General features: G+C 34.2%; 1 protein-coding gene across 3 annotated transcripts in view; it reads left to right on the top strand.

Annotated features, from left to right (window-relative positions):
- Window positions 1-14,244, top strand: part of LRBA (LPS responsive beige-like anchor protein) — a 526,493-nt gene that overhangs the window by 347,003 nt on the left and 165,246 nt on the right. For all 3 annotated transcript variants that reach the window (XM_080671788.1, XM_080671787.1, XM_080671786.1), the window contains 2 exons: window positions 1,012-1,127; window positions 3,955-4,067. In XM_080671788.1, coding sequence (XP_080527914.1) covers window positions 1,012-1,127; window positions 3,955-4,067 — 229 coding nt within the window. The remainder of the gene's footprint in view (window positions 1-1,011; window positions 1,128-3,954; window positions 4,068-14,244) is intronic.

The raw sequence follows: 14,244 nt of genomic DNA, 5'->3' as shown, positions 1-14,244 counted from the left end.
CTGCCGATGGGGCTTTACAGGGGACCTGAGGCTGTTTCCCCCTCCTGGTGCCGGGCTGGGGGACCTGAAGCTGCGCCCCCCTGCTGATGGGGCTTGACAGGGGACCTGAGGCTGTTCCCTCCCTCCCAGTGCCGGGCTGGGGGACCTGAGGCTGCACCCCCTCTGCCTGACGGGGCTTGATGGGGGACCTCAGGCCATGTCCCAAACCTGGTGGGGCTTGACGGGGACCTCAAGGCACACCCCCCATCCTGGCACCAGGCCAGGGGACCTGAGGCTACACCCCCTGCCCGGCGGGGCTTGACAAGGGTGGGACTAGCCAGGTCTGGATCTATCCCAATGAGGGGGGGGGGGGGGCGGCCAGGTCTGGGTCTCACACGATTTTGAGGCGCATGTGGGTGGGCGGGGACTTGACTCTGGGTCCCGTGGTGTGCCCCAGACTCTGACAGGAGGAAGGTTTTTATATACATTTTACTAATTTTCTTTCATCTCTGACACTTCTATTATAGAGAAAGGGCAAATAGCAATATTAAATTATTTCCTCTAATTAATCCCCTTTTAATGTGCACAAATTTCGTGCACCGGGCCACTAGTTTAGCTGTATGAGGACAAATGTGTTATCTTTATGTAATGACTATTAAGATTGATAAAAATATTAATACAATTTTATATGTATTTTTAAGGTACTATAATTCCTTTTATATCAGTAAAGCAGTGAATTATTAATTATCCTATTATTAACCTATAGAGCCTAGATATTATAATGGCATTGTAATGAAAGCTTACCTTAATGAATAGAACATGTATAATAGACCTGTGGCTAGTCCACATCATTTGTTTAACCATTAATTGTAGATGGAAACATCTCTAGAACTCATTAGTATAACATAAATAGAACTTTTCAGAATATACTGGTATCATTTTGAATAAGTAAAGATATTCATGATTTATTATTGTGGTATAATCTTAAGTTCAAATTGATTCTACATCAATTTCTTTTTCTTTTTTTTACAGGCGTATCTCATTAGCTAGTCCACGTCAACTTTTTAAAGCTTCTAATATGACTCAGCGATGGCAGCACAGAGAGATTTCAAACTTCGAGTACTTGATGTTTCTCAACACAATAGCAGGTAACCTAAGCTCACATGTTGACTTATTTCAAAGAGTAAACTGTTTATTGTGACATGATTAGATTATTTGATTACTGATATATATATATATATATATATATATATATATATATATTATATATATACACACACACACACACACACACATATATACACATATATACATATATATGTATATATGTATGTATATATGTATATATATAGCTTATTATTTTTATTATTATTACTAAATACATATACCTTATCAAGAGTAATTTTGAAAATAGAGTTTAAAGCTTTTATATGAACAGTTGGCTACTTGAGAAAAATAAAAAATGGGTATATACAGTCTTTTCCAAAAATATAAGATGACAATTTACAACTAACTATTCAATATAGTAAGAATGTACTACTGTGAAATAGAAGGAATGAATAACCATAACAAATCCTAAGAATCTTTTAACAACTTAATTATAAATGTATTATGTGTTGAGTCAATGAAACACAACATAGAAAAAAAGAAAACTGCGGTTAAATATTAAATAAAGGAATATTATGACCAATATATTAAAATATAAAGATTAAATGGTCCTGTACAAGATCTATAATCAAATAATATTACTAAAGATTACCTATTGAAACTGCTCACTTTTAAAGACTAAAGAATAGAAATGTGTCATTACTTTTTATTTGTGATGATTTGCATAAAGAAATGTCTCAAGGAATGTAATTATGAGACATTTGAGATTTAGGTCAAGAAACTGACAGAGTTTATATTTGAGGCACAAAGGAGATAAGAGCATAAGCATGTTGCTTACTCTCACAGAAGTTTATTTTAAGTGAAAATGGTGGCATTTACGTGATTCTAGAGCAAAGGGGTATAGAATCAATAAAAATTACAAAATAGCCCTGGCCAGGTTGTTCTGTTAGTTGAAGCATCACCAAAAGGTTTTGGGTTCAATTCCTGGTCAGGGCACATACCAAGGTTGTAGGGTGGATCCCTGGGCACTATGGTAGGCATCCAATCGATGTTTCTCTCACATAGGTGTTTCTCTCTCTCTCTCTCTCTCTCTCTCTCTCTCCCCCTTCCTCTCTCTCTAAAATCAATAAAAATATAGTCTTCCAATTGGTAGAAGTAAGGGAAAAATTTAGGAAAGATTTCATGTTTGAGTAAGGATAATTATTACTTTAATTAACAGAGGAAGTAGTTGGGAGAGAAGTTATTTTATGTAAAACTGAAGGCATAAGCCAAAAAAAGATAAGTGGAAAATTATGAAGTAAAGCTAAAGAAAAATTAATGGTATAGTTATATGCACACACAGACAAGTTATTTATTATATGTAAAGTAGTCCCCCCTATTCATGTGGCAAACGTTCAAAGACACCCCCCACAATAGATGCCTGAAACCATGAATAGTACCAACCCCATTTATACTGTATATTTTCTCTATATACTTATACTTTATAGTTTCTGATTGTCAACATTACTGCTCTTGTGCTTTAGAGCCATTATTATGTAAAATAAGTGTTACCTGAATGCAAGCTCTGAGACACTCCACAGTCAATCTGATAACTGAGATGGCTGCTGCGTGACTAAGGGCGGGTGGTGTCTACCAGGTGGATGTGCTGGACAAAGGGATGGTTCATGTTCAGGTGGACAAAGCAGGATGGTGGGAGATTTTATCACACTATTCAGAATGGCGTGCAATTTAAAACTTAAGAATTGTTTATTTCTAGAATTTTTCATTTAATATATTTGGACCACAGTTCACTGAGAGTAACTGAAAACGTAGAAAAGAAACCATGGTTAAAGGGGACTATTGTATATGTGCATGTGTGTGTGTGTGCGTGTGTGTATGCATAAAAAGTATATATTCCTAAAGGTATAATGAGAAAGAAAACTAGAAAGGTTGTGTGGAATTGACTTTCTGTCAATTTGAGGAGTTAACAGTCAATTCATTGGGAAACTTGTGAAAGTTTTTGAACAAATGAATGATAATAGAACTGTGTGAAAAAGTAACTTGGAGGCAGAATGAAGGATAAATTGGAGTGGAGAGAGACTAGGCAGAATCAAATTTAGGAAGCAATTATATGTAAAAAGAAATGAGGGCCTGCATTAGAGAGATAACAGTGGTAATTAAAACATAATATTAAATAACAAGAATTTACAAGGTACAAACTGTTTGACATCAGCTAACTGTGTCATTGCTTGTCATTAGTTTGGAGGAGGTATAGAAGAGTGTGGCAGCATTCGGGAGTGAGGGGCAGTAACATTGACAATGGTGTTCATTATGTTCAGAGGATCATTGGTTTTGAAAGCTGTCACAGAAATTTCAGAGTAATTTGGTGCAACTCCTTCATTTTACAGATGACTAATGAATGCCCACAGGGCTCAAATCACTTAAACTTGGTTGATTAGTTGGTCCGTTGGTTAATTAATGGCAGAGAAATGAACCTAGTTTTGAAAAGGTCTATAAGAATTGCAAATTATTTTTTTTTAAATTTTAATAAAGAATATTTTATTTGGTGCAGGCTTTCAAGTAACAAAAAATAGTCAAAGGGAACATAATCATGGGGGCCAGAGTATCTGCATTTGAATGTAGTTTGACCATTACTAATTACTACATCCTTTTGGGTAGATTAACCTTTTGTGCCTCAGTTTTTTCACATGTAAAATGGGGATGATGCTAATTTCATAGGGGTATTATGGGGATTAAATGAAATAATGTATGGATAACACAGAGAGCAATATCTGGCACTCAAAACTATTTTTACAAAATTATACTGTTGAATCTTCTCATCATTTTATTTTATTATTTTAGATTGAGTGACTGTTTTTTCTCTTCCAGGACGGAGTTACAATGACTTAAATCAGTATCCAGTGTTTCCCTGGGTCATCACTAATTATGAATCAGAAGAATTGGATCTTACCTTGCCAAGTAACTTCAGAGATTTATCTAAGGTAATTTCTCAGTATTATCTGAAATATAATTGTCTTACATTTAAAAATATATTTGATTATATTTAATTTCCAGATTGCTTTTAAAAAATCTTTTAATAATTATAACTTTAGTATATTTATCTTTTAAATGTATGTTAGTATTCTCCAGTTTAAAATCGAAAACTTTAATATACAGAAAAACTTGATGCCAATTAAAAATATTAACTTATATATATTTTTCCATATGCATTCAAAAAGACATTATTCTCAGATAGCATCTTCTTCTAAGTGTGTTAGTATTGTATAAAACTTACAAAGAAAACTGTGGAAACTTCTCGTCAGTATTCTTATAAAAGGACAAGTAGCCCTTCACTACTAACCAACCTCCTAACCAACCTCCCTGCTACCTCTTTCTCTTCTCTCACCTATTCCTTGTTCCAGTGGATTCTTTTTAAGTCTAATGTTGAATTATATAACCCCAGTGCTTAAACTTTTCTTCACTTATTGGAAGCAGAACAAATATTTCCCAAGTTAGAGCTTTGCTTTCTCTGCCTTCACTGTTCATCTCCCCGCTTTGTGAGCAGCTGACTGGCTCTGCCTTTAGATTACCTCCTCATAGAGACAAGTGCTGACTACCTTCCTTCCCTGATAGTCCGCTCTGTTTCTTTCCAAGCACTAAAACATCCTACATTTTACATATCTTTCTACCTATTTTTATTGGTTATCTCCCTCACCAAGCTTTATAATGATAGAGTTCTTGCACAGAATTATTTCTCCCATGCCTAGCACAGGGCCTGCCATTCAATACGTGTTAAATGAATTAAATAATAAATCACATATGGCATTTCCCCCAGTAATAAAATATTAAATATATTTGATTTTTTAATATGCTGAGCTAAATAAGCCATTCTGAGAAAGGTAAGTATCACATGATCTCACTCATATGTGAAATCGAATGAACCAAATAAACTGATGAACAAAATTGAGGACTTTATTAGTTTGACGTGTGTAGTGAGCCATGAAATAGGTCAGTAGTAAACAATGGACAACTATTTAATTCTTGGGCAATTATAGCCTAGTTTCTTTATTATTTGAATTACGTGTACAAAAAAGTAAAATCTCATTTTTTGTAAATTTGTTAAAATGTAAATGTGCTTCACAAAATAAATCACATTTCAATAAATAACCTTTCTAGGGTTTTAGAATAATTGCCCCCTTTTCTTTCCTGTTCCTTAACTAAGTCCTTCAGTTTGGACTTCTATTTAAACACATAGCTTATTAAGACTTTCTTGTGCTGTAGAGGATTTTTTTTTTAGGCTCCTCAAGATGCAGTGGGTAGTGAGATGGATTGTGGATAGGGTGCATGTTTCTGTCTTGATGGAACAGTTACTAATGGTGATAAGTGGGAGACTGTTTGTGTATCTCTGCGGAGGCTGTATTTCTGTCTTGTGCCATCATTGTCCCTGAGCAAGAGTTCCCGCAGCTTATTACCTCCTCACACCACTGTTCTCCTTTCTCTGACCCTCGTCTTTGTTCTCTGTCCCACTAAAACTCTTACCTGGCCAGAGAAAGCCACACATTTATTTTTAAATGTAGGTTTTATGATGTTTTCATTATGAGAATTCATAGAAATGATATTAACAAAATGCTGTTATAGGTTATTTGCCAGCTAAACAGGATTCTTTATTAAAATTGAATTTTATTTGTATATTAATATTAAAGCTGTTTCTAAGTAACCTGCCAAATACTTTTGTTGGGTGGGTAAAAGACTGTTTTAGCTATAACTTATCTTCTGTATGTGATAAATGAGGAGAGGGCCCAGTTCAAAATCAAAACAAGAGTTGCTTTCATTAGTCTCTATCCATGTATTTCATATACACTATAGGAACATAAAAATACCATTTTTGTGATTTAGTGCCTTAAATTTTATCTATTTTTATATTATAAGATTTTGTGAAAGATTTGTATTTTGGGCTGAGGAAGGAGTGTTTATACAGAGTGCTTACAACAAGAACTGAAGGGTACACAGTTGAATAGTGAACAGTAGTGTAATTAGAAGGGCTGGGAAGAAGTGGGGAGCTCTAACACTCGGCCACTTATCGGTAACATCTCCTTTCCTACAAAGCAACAGTAGCTCAAATGCTACATTCATTCAAGTTCTTGAAAGTGGAATTCCACTAGTACTTGTTTCCATTTAAATATTGATGGAAATAGTGAGTTTGGAATTAACGACATTAAATTTAGTGAAATAAGCATATCAGATACTTGAAAATTGTAATTTACACATATGGAATACTGGTAATTATTTATAAAAATATTTCACTCCTGTTGGTGTTAAAGTCTGCCACAATGTGTACAATATGATTCCATTTTCCAATATCTTCTTATAAACATATTTTCAGGAGTACATCTCATATGTGAAATGAGCTATATCTCCATGAATAATGACTATAATTATATTAAAATTTTCCCATAGTATACATTTAACAACCATTACTATTTGTTTAAATAAACTTGCAAAATTGAAGAAAACATTGTGTGTAAAGCTTAATTTAAAACAAACAGTTCTTATCCCTATTCTTGAATAGATAATATAGCCTGACTAGCTTGGAAAAGTATTGAATTACTTATGCATATTTATGTCCCTTTAATTTCCCCAAAGCTGGTTTTCAGAGGGGTTTTTGATACACGGCTACAATTTTATTTGGCAATCTCTTCCATATTGCACAGGGAATTTTCTTTCTCAAGCTGAATTAATGTAAACAACACTCTTTCCTCTGTGTTATTTTTTTCTGATAATTTTTTTGAGGAAAGAAAATGTCTGAATAGAACAATGTAAAAAATTTTTCTTGAAGTCACAAAATTTTATTTTATGTACAATTGTAATAATTGCAAGTTAGTATTGTCAGTCTTTTAAGAAATCAGATCTATTTTAGTCTGAAAAAAATCTGATGAAAATTAATCTTTTCTTGTATTGAGAAAGTCCTTTAACATAATGGTTTAATTTATTCTCTCACAGCTGGAAAAAGTAGGGTTTGATTTTGAGGTTGATTTTTTTTTGCCTCCACTTTCCCATCATGAGTCTAAAATTCTTCTGATGAGAAGACAGATCTAATCATGCATAGACTTTGGAGTGACATTAATTTATATTTTATAAATATATATTGATTTTTATATTTTGACAACCTCCTTGGCAGAAATAAGAAGCAACATTCTCTTTTTGTCCTTTATAAGAAATTATAATTAGGGTCCGAATATATTTACAAAATGTCAGACAATAAAAACAGATTATGATGGTTGAATGTCTCAGTACTAGGGCTTCCTTTGTAGATGAGGAAGATTTTCTTGCTATTGTGATTTACTATTTTTCCTTAGTAGCAGAGGGGTTGTGGAAGCTAATTTTCTAAGAGAGGAGAAACCAAGAGAGTCTGAGGCAATCATTTCTCTTCTCATCCATCCACATCGTTATTTGGGAATATTAAGTATGTACTGTAATCTGGATGCATATTCTATAAAATAAGTATGTTCTTAGATTGAAATGCATTTAATAACCATTCACTTGCAAATGAAGACTCGCTATGGAATTCAGGAGCTAGAAACATCCCATGTTATTGATAACTGATATTTACTAAGGACTTACTATATGTCAGGCTGTTATCTAAGTTGATTACATGTGTTAACTCTTAATCCTCACAAAGACCTTTTAAGATAGGTGACACTATTAATTGCCTTTTACAGAGACAGAAACTGAGGCACTGTGAGGTTCTACAACTTCTACACGGTTTCACAGCGAGTGGGTAGAATCAGAATTTAAACACCAAGCTAGTGTTTTTCAAATTGCAGTTTAGAGCTAGCATTTTTTTTAATGATTAGAATAGTGTAGTATTATATAAGAAAAAAAGTATCAGTGTGCATCCTCTATAAATCTTCTGCTTATGGTATGTGTGTGAGTGTGTGTGTGTGTGTACTTACATTTGCATTGGGTTAGGATTTAAAGCAGGGATAGGGCCTTAGGCAGTTTTGCTCAGTGGATAGAGCGTCGGCCTACAGAATGAAGGGTCCTGGGTTTGATTCTGGTCAAGAGCACATACCTGGGTTGGGGGCTTGATCCCCAGTAGGGGCATGCAGAAGGCAGCCCATCAATGGTTCTCTCTCATCATTGATGTTTTCATCTCTTTCTCCCATCCTCTCTGAAATCAATAAAAATATTTAAGTAAGTAGGTAAATAAATAAAGCAGGGGTAGGGAAAGTCTACCCTTGGGCCCTATAAGGCCTAAGAAAAGCATTTGGTCTGGCCCTGCCAAGGCACTAGGGGTGAGTTAAGTAAATGTTTGACCAATATAGCAGGCTAATTTTTAAGTTAATAATTTTGTATGGCCCACGAATGATGTTATAAACATCCAAATGGCCCTTGGCAGAAAAAAATGCCCCCTCCCCGCTGAAGTTTGAGAAACAAATTGCTATGCTGCCTCCTACTTTTGACATCAATGGCTGAATCTGTTTTAATGTTATTTTATCAAGTAGCCTTTCACCTCTATTGGTGAAATACATGGTAAATACAGCCTACATTCTGTCGCTTGAAAAGGAAAGCTTTCCTGAATTGCCCACTCTTAGGGTGTTTGTTCCAGGTGATGCTCCAAACTGTTTTGACTTCACCTGTTTTATGGAAAAGCTGTTTGGTTAAAACTAGAGAATCCCTGCCAAAACCGGTTTGGCTCAGTGGATAGAGCGTCGGCCTGCGGACTGAAGGGTCCCAGGTTCGATTCCGGTCAAGGGCATGTAACTTGGTTGCGGGCACATCCCCAGTGGGAGGTGTGCAGGAGGCAGCTGATCGATGTTTCTCTCTCATCGATGTTTCTAACTCTCTGTCCCTCTTCCTTCCTCTCTGTAAAAAAATCAATAAAATATATTTAAAAAAAAAAAAAACAAAACAAACAAAAAAAAAACTAGAGAATCCCTGATGTTACTACTCAATTATTAATTTGTCTGTGTGTGGGGGTTTTTTTTTTTCTTCATTTATTGGTGTGTGTTTTTAATGAGTAATATTGCTCACCAGGGATTCTCAGTTTCTGGAGATTTGAAAGAATAAAATCAGGTAGTTACTATTGTACTAAATAGTAACCCAAAAATTGGGGGAGAAAACGAGGACTGAGCAAAGTATAAGCAGGCATTTTATTTTTAATAATTAGTTTTTACATTTTAAAATGAAGGAAAATACTGAAAGAGTCTGAGATCGAATCGAGGGAAAAGAAAAACCATCCATTTTTCATCTTTGGAGGACAAGCATAACATGAGTTATTTTGGTTCAGAGGCAGCAACATGAAAAGTCAACATTAGGTGAAGATGATCCTATGCAGTATTCTCCTGACTCCTGTTTTGCAATGTGGGAATCTGAGGAAAGTTTTCTATCATCAGATCTTCATACTGAATGTTAAATTTTGATCCAGGCCCCAATAAGTCACCGTTTCTTCTTTTTTAACCTATTTCACAATGCTTTACCATTCACACTCTATTAAAACAGCAGCTTCCATTGCCCTAATCTGGATCAAAATGTTTCTGAAGAGTAAATTGTCAGATAACTGAGAACTGAGAGACAAAGCTCTCCTGAATCTATTTTCTTGCTGATGAGTTCTTAGTGGTTCTCTCTCTCTCTCTCTCTCTCTCTCTCTCTCTCTCTCTCTCTCTCTCTCTCTCTCTCTCTCTCTGTGTGTGTGTGTGTGTGTTTAAAGAAAAAGTAGGTGATTTTCTCTCTTGGTCTCTCATTTATTTCCTACTCTTTGGTTGTATATTTTTATATGTGAGATATTTCTCTCTAGCACACACATTTAATATATACAGCATGCATCTTGACCTGGAATTGACTACCGACATTTAACTGTTGTTGATCAGACAACACTTCTTTATCTCTTTAAGTTTTAAGTGCTGTTTCTGACAAATGCCAGTCCTTTTAGTCTGCTCTGTAACAGATATACCGGGAATCAATATACCATCTAGATGTCACAGAGGTAAAAGAACACTCTTTTTTTTTTGGGGGGGGGGGGAGGGATGGAGAAGGCTATATTGTTTAAGTATTGTTACAACTTTCACTTTGTTTTCTATATATTGGGCTTCAGTCAAACCACAGGATTTCAGACTTAAAACAAACTTTATGATATTACAACAGTAAATACAGTGTTTAAATAAAATACAAATGCACAAAGATAAATTTAAAATTACTTCACTCTTGGATATTTTTTATTGGCTGATAAAATATCTTAAATATATTTTAATCTAAGGCATCAAACACAGATGCTATTATGTTGACATTGATTTTAGGGATTTTGTGATAAATTGCATTCCCTGATCTTGGGGGAATTCACAGACTAATAAGCAGAAGAATGACATTGGGGTAGTTTAGAATATATTTGTAGTGTTGTGAGTGAAGCTCTGGTAAGTGCCTTCCACTGTAACAAACCTTTTACATATGCTCTCTGTAACAGCACTGTAAGGAATGCGTTATTATCTTTATTTCATAGATAAGAAAACTAAGACATGATGAGGTTAAGGAACTCTCCAAGGTCACACATTTTTGAGTGTTAAGGCTAGGGTTTCATCCCAGACCTGTGTCTGTCAGTGAACTGGTATATTTTAGGTATAACAAGAAAGAATAAACTTACATTTATATCCACTTCTTTCCAAAATCCACTATTCTCCCCTTTATCTGAACAAAAAAGCAAGAGGTTTACTGTTTGGAGAAATTGTACCAGAGACTTTTCTGATTTGAGAACTCCAAGAACAGCAGAAGGTAACGAATGGAACACGGGGGGGATTAACTAAAAGCTTAAGTACTGAATGTGAAGTCCCCCAGACCCCTTTGCTGTCATGCTATCAGAATTCTGGCAGGCAGTCCAGTACTAACCCCACCCTGTGAAACCTTATATCATTCTTTGGGAATATTGACTTGTTCAAGAGGCAAGACCTAAAAAATTCTAACATTTAGGGATTCTACTTGAAGCTCACCTGATTTCCCTCCGGTGAAATCTACTGGTTAACGTTGCTACTTATGCTGCATATACTTCAGTCAGTTCTTTCAGGTTTCATTTTAAAAATGAAGGTATAACCAAGTGTTAGCAAACACGTAAAGATAGTCTACAATGTGAAAGGTGACGAAGACAAAACAAACAGAAAAATAAACGAAACCAGAAAAAGCAAAGACAATTTAAGAAACAGAGAAGAAAACAATTTAAGAAACAAAACAAGAAAACTCTTACAACAATAAAGCTATTGCATTGATAAAAAAAATTATGCTGTAGGAAGTAGAATGTATGTGCAGATGTTTTCTAAAAGGAACATCAAAATGATATGGGGAAATAGCCTGGAAAGATGAAATTAGAGGATCAGAGAGGAAATCTTAAGATTTATGTAGACTTGTGTCAGTCTGCCTCAGTTATTAGTAAGGGACATTTAGAAAATTACTTAATTTTGAGGGGTATTATATAGCAAACTATATAATTATATGTTGTATTCTATAGTATTTATATAGTACTGAAGAAAATATGTTATGGGTGCACAGACCTTTTTAAAGTTTAAATTATTACTTGTTCAATGTGATGTAGTTAGTTTAAAATATGGCTGTGCAACTCTTTTCCCAGAATGTAAAATTAAGTTCAGGAAAGTGTGAATGCATGTGTACATTTACGTATATGTGTGTATATGTGTGTGTGTGTGTGTGTGTGTGTGTGTGTGTGTTTATATATATACACACATATATATATATATATGTGTGTGTGTGTGTGTGTATATATATATATATATATACATATATATATATATATGGCTTTAAAATTAGAAAACAATCTGTCTTGTGTCACTATTTTTCAAACTTTACATTTATTAAGTATTAGCACTCTGTATAGCATAGTGGGTTTTCTACTGGAAGTTACCTTCCAGTGGAAGTTTGTAAATGACTAACAGAGGTTAACCTTATACTTTATTTAAGCAGCCTTCAATGACATTGTTTTTTAACATTAGTCAGTAAATGATAAACTGAAGTAACTGAAATGGATTGTGGTTAATATTACTGTCAGGGTGATGAATAATCCTGACATATACCAGCAACACATTGCCAGTCAGTAATCCTTCTCCAAGTTAAGTATTTATTCACTAATCATCCTAAGTTACTGTGGTGTGGAGTGACCATTTATTATTATTTATAAATGGATTGTTTTATATATATAGCATTAGCAGTTTTATCCCATAATACTTCCTGTTTTCTTAGTTTAGTGCTGGGTATACTAACTTGGTTAGATTCAGAGTAGGGGACATGCATACTTACCATGAATTTACATAAAAACATTTTAAAATACCTAGAAAAATTTTTTTAGGTTCAATAGGTACTGGTACTATACATCTGATATCAGGCTGGGATATTTTTTCTTTTTATAGTGAGTTAAGTGCAGTAGGTTTCTATATATACTTGTATGTGTCAACTTCTCATTCTTGTATTTTCCTGTGATACTCTACATGAATATGTACTATGTTTTTCATAGTGGGTAGTATAGTAACTTATCTTTTAGTCCACATGTGCACATTCCTATCCAGTTCTTTTTAAAAAAATATGTTTTTATTGATTTTAGAGAGGAAGGGAGAGGGAGAGAGAGATAGAAACATCAATGATGAGAGAGAATCATTGATTGGCTGCCTTCTGCACACCCTCTGGGGATTGAGCCTGCAACCCAGGCATGTGCCCTTGGCCAGAATCAAACCCAGGACCCTTCAGTCCACAGGCTACACTCTATCCACTGAGTCAGACCAGCTAGGGCTCCTGTCCAAGTCTTTATTCTCAAAGCCATTTATTTGAATAAGCATACTTATTCAACATTAACACCTGTTTTAGTGCCCTATATATATTGAATAAATGTGTTTATTCATATATTTTATTATTAAATATTTACTGAGCACCTTTTGTGGATATTATTCTAAGAACTGTACCAGAAATAGAAGTGAATTAAATAATCCCCACTTTTAAAGAGTTTTATAATGGAATGTATGTTATATATGACCCATTTATAGGGAAATAATTTAATCAGAAACGTTTTATTTCTATATAACTTTATTTTAGACTGTCTCACTTTCAGAAGAGGAATTTTTTAAATGAGTCCACTATTTGTAATGTAAACTTAAGTTTTTGAAAGTAGAAAAAAGGAAAATTCTGAAAACAAAAACCGTAGTTTTCATTGGCCCATTATCTAAACTAGAATGGACAATTAAATAGTTACTTTTTTTTAAAAATATAGGAAGAAAAACAAGTAGAATTTTACTGAGAAATATATTCTGTTAAACTACATAAAATTTATTTACTTTAAAAACGTTTTCCTGTATAATTAAAATATAAACCATAAAAACAAATACTAGATTGATTAGGTCAGTGATTTTCAACCTTTTTCATCTCATGGCACACATAAACTAATTACTAAAATTCTGCAGCACACCAAAACATATTTTTTGCTGTTCACACAAAAAAAAGTAGGTATAATTTTGATTGATTAAAAAAATAGTAATTACCTATCCTTTATGCTCCAATGTTACTTTTTAAAAAATCAGGTGTCTATACTTGTATAATACAATAAGGATTTCTGGTACCAAGATTTAACCAATCAGACCTAAACTTATTAGAGAGGTCATTAGAAAGGGTCCAAATCCTATATGATTATGTGAAGATTAAAAACAGACATCAAAGAAGAGAACACTTTGTGGTGATATACACAGAAATATGAGTTATGTTGCCATAAGCCAAGGAATACCTGGGTTACAAGAAGCTGGAAGAAGCAAGGAAGAATCTTTCCCTAGAGGCTTCAAAGAGAGCATGGCTCTGCAAACACCTTGATTTTTGAGTTATTACTTCCAGAACTCTGAGACAGTATTTATTGTTTAAGCTGCCCAGTTTATGCTACTCTGTTACAGGAGCCCTAGGAAACTAATACAGTACATACACATTTTGATTGATGTTTTACTTATAAATGAACATCTTCCTCATTGTGTAGTGCCCCTCTTTATTCCTGGTAATACTCCATGTTCTGAAGTTTACCTTTTCAGATAGTAAATAGCCATGACAGTGCTATTTTGATTATTACTTGCAGTATATTTTTTGTCATTTTTTAAAAACCTATGACTTTATATTTAAAATTTATTTTTTGTGGACAGCATATAATAGAGTCTT

Source organism: Plecotus auritus, assembly GCF_963455305.1.
Source record: "Plecotus auritus genome assembly, chromosome: 6".
In the NCBI taxonomy this organism is placed as follows: domain Eukaryota; kingdom Metazoa; phylum Chordata; class Mammalia; order Chiroptera; family Vespertilionidae; genus Plecotus; species Plecotus auritus.
The sequence above is the reverse complement of the archived record's forward strand: the minus strand, read 5'-3'. Positions and strand labels throughout refer to the sequence as shown.